The sequence below is a fragment of the Venturia canescens genome, chromosome 6, assembly GCF_019457755.1.
Source record: "Venturia canescens isolate UGA chromosome 6, ASM1945775v1, whole genome shotgun sequence".
NCBI lineage: Eukaryota > Metazoa > Arthropoda > Insecta > Hymenoptera > Ichneumonidae > Venturia > Venturia canescens.
The window spans coordinates 21,473,992-21,484,851 of record NC_057426.1 but is presented as its reverse complement, the minus strand read 5'-3'; the positions used below and the strand labels follow the sequence as shown (position 1 = coordinate 21,484,851).

The 10,860-nt window shown below is 39.6% G+C and overlaps 1 protein-coding gene across 1 annotated transcript; it reads left to right on the top strand.

Moving 5' to 3' along the window:
• Window positions 1–9,012: 9,012 nt before the first annotated feature.
• On the top strand, window positions 9,013–10,322 carry LOC122412691 (uncharacterized; the record flags this gene model as incomplete). The annotated part of the gene is made up of 2 exons (XM_043422429.1): window positions 9,013–9,124; window positions 9,388–10,322. Coding segments are annotated over exons 1-2 (1,047 nt in total), but the record flags the coding sequence as incomplete, so codon positions are not given.
• Between the last annotated feature and the right edge of the window lie 538 nt (window positions 10,323–10,860).

Below are 10,860 nucleotides of genomic sequence, written 5' to 3'. Positions count from 1 at the left end.
ATCGGTGATAACTAATTTTCATGTTTATGAACGTTCGGAAACGACATCACTCGATTGTAAGGTATGATCTCGAATCGCAGGTGGGAAAGCTGATCTGTTCGAAATGTCAGTGAATGTTGTTAAATTTTAGCGATTCACACAAAAGTGTATCGGTGATCACCAATTTTCACGTTTATGAACGTTCGGAAATGACATAACTCGATTGTAAGTTATGATCTCGGATCGCACGTCGGAAAGCTGTTCTGTTCGAAATGTCAGTGAATCTTCTTGATTTGTTGCGATTCTCACAAAAGTGTATCGGTGATCACCAATTTTCACGTTTATGAACGTTCGGAAACGACATCACTCGATTGTAAGGTATGATCTCGATTTGCACATCGGAAAGCGATTCAGAACGAAATGTCAGTGAATCTTGTTAATTTCTATCGATTCATACAAAAGTGTATCGGTGAACACCAATTTTCATGTATATGAACGTTCGGAAACGACGTCACTCGATTGTAAGGCATGATCTCGAATCGCACGACAGAAAGCTGTTCAGTTCCAAATGTCAGTAAATCTAGTTAATTTTTATCGATTTACACAATAGTTTATTTGTGATCACCAATTTTCACGTTTATGATGGTTCGGAAACGACATCACTCGATTGTAAGGTGTGATCGCGATTCGCACATCGGAAAGCGATTCAGAACGAAATGTCTGTGAATCTGGTTAATTTGTGTCGATTCACATAAAAGTATATCGGTGATCTCCAATTTTCATGTTTATGAACGTTCGGAAACGACATCACTCGATTGTAATTTATGATCTCGAATCGAAATGTCATTGAATATTATTAATTTGTCATGAATTGAACAAAAATTTTATTGGTGATCACCAATCTTCATGTTTATGAACGTTCGGAAACGTTTTCATCGCTCGATTGTCAGTTCAGATCTCAAATGGCCCTTCGGATTGCGATACTAAACGTCTGTAAAATTAGTGATATGTGACGTTTATCGGTGAACGTTTCCAATCTTTCATAAACACGAAAATAGGTAATCAGCGATAATCTTTTGTGTTAATCGTTACAAATTAACAATTTTTTCCGATATTTCTATCAGAATCGCAATCCGAAATGCGATTCCAGACCGGAACTGACATTCGAACGATGTCGTTTCTGAACGTTCACAAATATGAAAATTGGTGATCACAAATAAACTTTTGTGAGAATCGTTACAAATTATCAAGATTCACTGACAATTCGAACAGAATCGGTTTCCGACGTGCGATTCGAGATCAAAACTTACAATCGAGTGATGTCGTTTCCGAAAGTTCGTATACATGGAAAACGGTGATCACGATAAACTTTTTGTTCAAGTCATCACACATTAACAAGATTCTATGACATTTCGAACAGAATCACTTTCTGACGTGCGATCGAGATCATAATTTACAATCGAGTCATGTCGTTTCCGAACGTGCATAAACATGAAAATTGGTGATCACCGATTCACTTTTGTGTGAATCGATAGAAATTAACAAGATTCACAGACATTTCGTTCTGAATCGCTTTCCGATGTGGGGATCGAGATCATAACTTACAATCCAGTGATGTCGTTTCCGAACCATCATAAACGTCAAAATTGGAGATCACCGATACACTTTTGTGTGAATCGATACAATTTAACAACAGTCACTGACATTTCGAAAAGAGCAGCTTTCCGACGTGCGATTCGAGATCATAACTTACAATCGAGTGATGTCGTTTCCGAACGTTCATAAACGTGAAAATTGGAGATCACCGATGCACTTTTGTGTGAATCGATACAATTTAACAACATTCTCTAACATTTCGAAAAGAGCAGCTTTCCGACGCGTGCGATCCGAGATCATAACTTACAATCGAGTGATGTCGTTTACGAACCATCATAAACGTAAAAATTGGAGATCACCGATACACTTTTGTGTGAATCGATACAATTTAACGACATTCACTGAAATTTCGAAAAGAGCAGCTTTCCGAAGTGCGATTCGAGATCATAACTTACAATCGAGTGATGTCGTTTCCGAACGTTCATAAACGTGAAAATTGGAGATCAACGATACACTTTTGTGTGAATCGACACAAATTAACCAGATTCACTGACATTTCATTCTGAATCGCTTTCCGATGTGCGAATCGAGATCATACCTTACAATCGAGTGATGTCATTTCCGAACGTTCATAAACGTGAAACTTGGTGATCACCGATACACTTTTGTGAGAATCGCAACAAATCAAGAAGATTCACTGACATTTCGAACAGAACAGCTTTCCGACGTGCGATCCGAGATCATAAATTACAATCGAGTGATGTCGTTTCCGAACGTGCATAATCATGAAAATTGGAGATCACCGATATACATTTGTGTGAATCGACACAAATTAACCAGATTCACTGACATTTCGTTCTGAATCGCTTTCCGATGTGCGAATCGCGATCACTCCATACAATCGAGTGATGTCGTTTCCGAACCATCAAAAACGTTAAAATTGATGATCACCGATACACTTTTGTGTAAATCGATAAAAATTAACAAGATTCACTGACTTTTCGTTCTGAATCGCTTTCCGATGTGCGAATCGAGATCATACATTACAATCGAGTGATGTCATTTCCGAACGTTCATAAACGTGAAACTTGGTGATCACCGATACACTTTTGTGAGAATCGCAACAAATCAAGAAGATTCACTCACATTTCGAACAGAACAGCTTTCCGACGTGCGATCCGAGATCATAAGTTACAATCGAGTTATGTCATTTCCGAACGTTCATAAACGTGAAAATTGGTGATCACCGATACAATTTTGTGTGAATCGATACAATTTAACAGATTCGAACAGAACAGCTTTCCGACGTGCGATTTGAGATCATAACATACACAATCGAGTGATGTCGTTTCCGAACGTTCATAAACATGAAAATTGGTGATCACTGATACACTTTTGTGTGAATCTATACAATTTAACAACATTCACTGACATTTCGTTCTGAATCGCTTTCAGACGTGTAATGATCTCGAATCGCACGTCGGAAAACGATGCTGGTCGAAATGTTAGTGAATGTTGTTAAATTGTATCGATTCACACAAAAGTGTATCAGTTATCACCAATTTTCATGTTTATGAACGTTCGGAAACGACATCACTCGATTGTAAGGTATGATCTCGAATCGCACGTCGGAAAGCTGTTCAGTTCGAAATGTCAGTGAATCTGTTTAATTTGTGTCGATTCACACAAAAGTGTATCGGTGATCACCAATTTTCATGCTTATGAACGTTCGAAAACGACATCACTCGATTGTAAGGTATGATCTCGAATCGCACGTCGGAAAGCAGTTCAGTTCGAAATGTCAGTGAATCTTGTTAATTTTTATCGATTCACACAAAAGTGTATCGGTGATCACCAATGGTCATGTTTATGAACGTTCGGAAACGACATCACTCGATTGTAAGGTGTGATCGCGATTCGCACATCGGAAAGCGATTCAGAACGAAATGTGAGCGAATCTTGTTAATTTGTGTCGATTCACACAAAAGTGTATCGGTGATCATCAATTTTCATGTTTATGAACGGTAGGAAACGTCATCACTCGATTGTAAGGTATGATCTCGAATCGCACGTCGGAAAGCTGTTCAGTTCGAAATGTCAGTGAATCTTGTTAATTTTTAGCGATTCACACAAAAGTGTATCGGTGATCACCAATTTTCACGTTTATGAACGTTCGGAAATGACATCACTCGATTGTAAGTTATGATCTCGGATCGCACGTCGAAAAGCTGTTCTGTTTGAAATGTCAGTGAATGTGTTAAATTGTATCGATTCACACAAAAGTGTATCGGTGATCACCAATTTTCACGTTTATGAACGTTCGGAAATGACATAACTCGATTGTAAGTTATGATCTCGGATCGCACGTCGGAAAGCTGTTCTGTTCGAAAAGTGAATCTTCTTGATTTGTTGCGATTCTCTAAAAAGTGTATCGGTGATCACCAATTTTCACGTTTATGAACGTTCGGAAACGACATCACTCGATTGTAATGTTTGATCTCGATTTGCACATCGGAAAGCGATTCAGAACGAAATGTCAGTGAATCTTGTTAATTTGTGTCGATTCACACAAAAGTGTATCGGTGATCACCAATTTTCATGTTTATGAACGTTCGGAAACGACATCACTCGATTGTAAGTTATGAACTCGGATCGCACGTCGAAAAGCTGTTCTGTTCGAAATGTTAGTGAATGTGTTAAATTGTATCTATTCACACAAAAGTGTATCGGTAATCACTAATTTTCACGTTTATGAACGTTCGGAAATGACATAACTCGATTGTAAGTTATGATCTCGGATCGCACGTCGGAAAGCTGTTCTGTTCGAAATGTCAGTGAATCTTCTTGATTTGTTGCGATTCTCACAAAAGTGTATCGGTGATCACCAATTTTCACGTTTATGAACGTTCGGAAACGACATCACTCGATTGTAAGGTATGATCTCGATTTGCACATCGGAAAGCGATTCAGAACGAAATGTCAGTGAATCTTGTCAATTTGTGTCGATTCACACAAAAGTGTATCGGTGATCACCAATTTTCATGTTTATGAACGTTAGGAAACGACATCACTCGATTGTAAGGTATGATCTCGAATCGCACGTCGGAAAGCTGTTCAGTTCGAAATGTCAGTGAATCTTGTTAATTTTTATCGATTCACACAAAAGTGTATCTGTGATCACCAATTTTCACGTTTATGATGGTTCGGAATCGACATCACTCGATTGTAATGTATGATCTCGATTCGCACATCGGAAAGCGATTCAGAACGAAATGTCAGTGAATCTTGTCAATTTGTGTCGATTCACACAAAAGTGTATCGGTGATCACCAATTTTCATGTTTATGAACGTTAGGAAACGACATCACTCGATTGTAATGTATGAACTCGATTTGCACATCGGAAAGCGATTCAGAACGAAATGTCAGTGAATCTTGTTAATTTGTGTCGATTCACACAAAAGTGTATCGGTGATCACCAATTTTCATGTTTATGAACGTTCGGAAATGACATAACTCGATTGTAAGTTATGATCTCGGATCGCACGTCGGAAAGCTGTTCTGTTCGAAATGTCAGTGAATCTTCTTGATTTGTTGCGATTCTCTAAAAAGTGTATCGGTGATCACCAATTTTCATGTTTATGAACGTTAGGAAACGACATCACTCGATTGTAATGTATGAACTCGATTTGCACATCGGAAAGCGATTCAGAACGAAATGTCAGTGAATCTTGTTAATTTGTGTCGATTCACACAAAAGTGTATCGGTGATCACCAATTTTCATGTTTATGAACGTTCGGAAACGGCATCACTCGATTGTAAGGTATGATCTCGAATCGCACGTCGGAAAGCTGTTCAGTTCGAAATGTCAGTGAATCTTGTTAATTTTTATCGATTCACACAAAAGTGTATCGGTGATCACCAATGTTCATGTTTATGAACGTTCGGAAACGACATCACTCGATTGAAAGGTGTGGTCGCGATTCGCACATCGGAAAGCGATCCAGAACGAAATGTCAGTGAATCTGGTTAATTTGTGTCGATTCACACAAAAGTATATCGGTGATCTGCAATTTTCACGTTTATGAACGTTCGGAAACGACATCACTCGATTGTAATGTATGATTTCGATTCGCACATCGGAAAGCGATTCAGAACGAAATGTCAGTGAATCTTGTCAATTTGTGTCGATTCACACAAAAGTGTATCGGTGATCACCAATTTTCATGTTTATGAACGTTAGGAAACGACATCACTCGATTGTAAGGTATGATCTCGAATCGCACGTCGGAAAGCTGTTCAGTTCGAAATGTCAGTGAATCTTGTTAATTTTTATCGATTCACACAAAAGTGTATCTGTGATCACCAATTTTCACGTTTATGATGGTTCGGAATCGACATCACTCGATTGTAATATTTGATCTCGATTTGCACATCGGAAAGCGATTCAGAACGGAATGTCAGTGAATCTTGTTAATTTGTGTCGATTCACAAAAAAGTGTATCGGTGATCACCAATTTTCATGTTTATGATGGTTCGGAAACGACATCACTCGATTGTAAGTGGTGATCGCGATTCGCACATCGGAAAGCGATTCAGAACGAAATGTCTGTGAATCTGGTTAATTTGTGTCGATTCACACAAAAGTATATCGGTGATCTGCAATTTTCACGTTTATGAACGTTCGGAAACGACATCACTCGATTGTAATGTATGATCTCGATTCGCACATCGGAAAGCGATTCAGAACGAAATGTCAGTGAATCTTGTCAATTTGTGTCGATTCACACAAAAGAGTATCGGTGATCACCAATTTTCATGTTTATGAACGTTAGGAAACGACATCACTCGATTGTAATGTATGAACTCGATTTGCACATCGGAAAGCGATTCAGAACGAAATGTCAGTGAATCTTGTTAATTTTTATCGATTCACACAAAAGTGTATCGGTGATCACCAATGTTCATGTTTATGAACGTTCGGAAACGACATCACTCGATTGAAAGGTGTGATCGCGATTCGCACATCGGAAAGCGATCCTGAACGAAATGTCAGTGAATCTGGTTAATTTGTGTCGATTCACACAAAAGTACATCGGTGATCTGCAATTTTCACGTTTATGAACGTTCGGAAACGACATCACTCGATTGTAATGTATGATTTCGATTCGCACATCGGAAAGCGATTCAGAACGAAATGTCAGTGAATCTTGTCAATTTGTGTCGTTTCACCAAAAGTGTATCGGTCATCACCAATGTTCATGCTTATGAACGTTCGGAAACGACATCACTCGATTGTAAGGTATGATCTCGAATCGCACGTCGGAAAGCTGTTCAGTTCGAAATGTCAGTGAATCTTGTTAATTTTTATCGATTCACACAAAAGTGTATCGGTGATCACCAATGTTCATGTTTATGAACGTTCGGAAACGACATCACTCGATTGAAAGGTGTGGTCGCGATTCGCACATCGGAAAGCGATCCAGAACGAAATGTCAGTGAATCTGGTTAATTTTTGTCGATTCACACAAAAGTATATCGGTGATCTGCAATTTTCACGTTTATGAACGTTCGGAAACGACATCACTCGATTGTAATGTATGATTTCGATTCGCACATCGGAAAGCGATTCAGAACGAAATGTCAGTGAATCTTGTCAATTTGTGTCGATTCACACAAAAGTGTATCGGTGATCACCAATTTTCATGTTTATGAACGTTAGGAAACGACATCACTCGATTGTAAGGTATGATCTCGAATCGCACGTCGGAAAGCTGTTCAGTTCGAAATGTCAGTGAATCTTGTTAATTTTTATCGATTCACACAAAAGTGTATCTGTGATCACCAATTTTCACGTTTATGATGGTTCGGAAACGACATCACTCGATTGTAAGTGATCATCTCGATTCGCACATCGGAAAGCGATTCAGAACGAAAAGTCAGTGAATCTTGTTAATTTTTATCGATTTACACAAAAGTGTATCGGTGATCTCCAATTTTCACGTTTATGATGGTTCGGAAACGACATCACTCGATTGTAAGTGATGATCTCGATTCGCACATCGGAAAGCGATTCAGAACGAAATGTCGGTGAATCTTGTTAATTTCTATCGATTCACACAAAAGTGAATCCGTGATCACCAATTTTCATGATTATGCACGTTCGGAAACGACATCACTCGATTGTAAGTTATGATCTCGGATCGCACGTCGAAAAGCTGTTGTGTTCGAATGTGTTAAATTGTATCGATTCACACAAAATTGTATCGGTGATCTCCAATTTTCACGTTTATGAACGTTCGGAAATGACATCACTCGATTGTAAGTTTTGATCTCGAATCGCACGTCGGAAACCGATTCTGTTCGAATTGTCAGTGAATCTTGATAATTTGTAACGATTCTCACAAAAGTTTATTTGTGATCACCAATTTTCATATTTGTGAACGTTCAGAATCGACATCGTTCGAATGTCAGTTCCGGTCTCGAATCGCATTTCGGATTGCGATTCTGATAGAAATGTCGGAAAAAATTGTTAATTTGTAACGATTAACACAAAAGATTATCGCTGATTACCTATTTTCGTGTTTATGAAAGATTGGAAACGTTCACCGATAAACGTCACATATCACTAATTTTACAGACATTTAGTATCGTAATCCGAAGGGCCATTTGAGATCTGAACTGACAATCGAGCGATGAAAACGTTTCCGAACGTTCATAAACATGAAGATTGGTAATCACCAATAAAATTTTTGTTCAATTCATGACAAATTAACAATATTCAATGACATTTCGATTCGAGATCATAAATTACAATCGAGTGATGCCGTTTCCGAACGTTCATAAACATGAAAATTGGTGATCACCGATACACTGTTGTGTGAATCGACACAAATTAACAAGATTCACTGACATTTCGTTCTGAATCGCTTTCCGATGTGCAAATCGAGTTCATACATTACAATCGAGTGATGTCGTTTCCGAACGTTCATAAACGTGAAAATTGGTGATCACCGATAAACTTTTGTGTAAATCGATAAAAATTAACAAGATTTACTGACATTTCGAACTGAACAGCTTTCTGTCGTGCGATTCGAGATCATACCCTACAATCGAGTGATGTCGTTTCCGAACGTTCATAAATATTAAAATTGGTGTTCACCGTTACACTTTTGTATGAATCGATAGAAATTAACAAGATTCACTGACATTTCGTTCTGAATCGCTTTCCGATGTGCAATTGTATTTCGCGCCTCTTCCGATAGATATCATTGTAGTCCCCCCTCCCCTGCCCGAATCTCCACACGTATTTAAAGCCTATTTATGGGCTTTTCGTTGCCATGGTAGGGCGCTCGGCCCTGAAAACTCATTCTTCTTCCGTGTGCCGGAAGATCCACACGTGTAACTTGGAGAATTTTTTTTTTAATAGAATTCAAGAATGAGTGGTAGAAGCTCAAGAAGTCGATCTGCAGACGGAGAAAATGTTCTCGAGAAGAGAATTAGGAAACTCGAAGAATTGATTGAAAAAAAGTTCAAGAAAAAGCGCAAAAGTAAGCATCTTGTTTTTGAGGTTGATTTTTTCATTTGGGTTTCTTATATAGGTGGTATTCAACAACGCCGTCGCTTGTTTTATTGAGAAAAATTCAACACGAGCCCCTCGTATAGGCTCTAACCTATACGAGGCAGAGTTATTACTCGGGCAATAATTGCGAAATAACGTTAAATCAGGTGTAACCTATTTAACGCGTACGTTTGACGTACTCGAAGGTTAATTTTCTCGGTAGTCGGATACATTTATTCTACGTTTCATCAGGACGTCGCCACGCATCGAGCTCATCGGAGGAACGATCAAAGAAACGCGGGAGAGATGTTCGACGAGGTTCGAGATATTCGTCATCGGAAAACGTTGAGGGAGACGATTCGGTAAATATTGGTTTGGACGTAGAGGTAACAGAGTCTGAGCCCGTACAAGTGACGCAATTTGCGTCTCAAGAACCGACCCGAGTTCCGGCCGACGATATCGTTGGGCCGAGGCAGGTTTTACCTGCCGTTAATTCAAACGGTGATTCTGCAGCGTCAGAATCAGTAAAGGAAGCAACTCTTGATCCTCAAATTTTGGAAGTTTTGGGTAAGAGAATCTTGGAAGAGCGAGTATTGGACGAAGAAATTCCACCGGAAATGGCGGTTCGTTGGGAGGAAATCCTCAAAAGAGGTTTGCCTGCAGAGGACAGGGACAATATAATTAAAAAATATCCGCCTCCAAAAAATGCAGGATGTATCGACCCACCTGTAATAAATCCGGAGGTGAAGGCCGTTCTGCCGGAAACTGTTGTCAAAAGGGATGAGCGTATCGCAGCGAAGCAAGTTAAGCTTGCGGCGTGCATCGCTGCCGTCGGGAAAATGTTTCTAGGAGTTTTGAATGACTCGCAAGAGAGACTTTCTCTTCTTGGACGTCTGAGCGACACAGGCAGGTTATTGGCGGATCTGTTGCACGACGAGTCAGCGGTGAGAAGGAGTCTCGTTCTGGCCAACATAGGCTCATCTTTCAAAGAAGTTTTGAGCTCGTCCACGGCTGATGATTTTTTGTTCGGGAGGCAGTTGGATGAAAAAGTGAAGGCGGCAAAAGTACTCGAGAATACCAGTAGGGAACTGGGTACATCGCGAGCGGATTCTTCGGTAAAAGGGCCAAAAAACTTGAAATTCCCGCCTCGTCGCTTCTCAAGAGATTATCGCCAGCGATCGACGGGTTCAGGCGGGAAAAAGACGACGCCGTTTGTGAAGAATCGTGGCAATTTTCCGAGACAGAGAAGTCCCCGTCGCCGAGATTCGCCGAGACGCAAATTGAATCACCTCCCAGTTCGCAAGCGCTAGTATTGCCTGTGAGTATTATAGCCGGAAGGTTGCGTTTTTTCACAGAGGAATGGAAACAGCATACCGTCGACAAACGCATTTTAACGTGGACAACGGGTTACAAAATTCCTTTTTCCTCGAGACCGGTTCAACGAATTTTTCCAAAAGACAAATCGATTGATAAAAAAGACGCTGTGATTATTAGAGATCTTGTGATCGCTCTGTTAGAAAAGGGAGCAATAGAAATATGTCAAAATAGCAAGGATCAATACCTGTCAGATATTTTCGCGGTTCCGAAATCCGGGGGGGGCTTTCGGTTAGTTTTAAATCTAAAGCAATTGAACGAATTTGTTCCTACGTCACATTTTAAACTCGAAGATCGCAGAACAGCAATTCGTCTCATAAATAGAGATTATTTCCTCGCATCAATCGACTT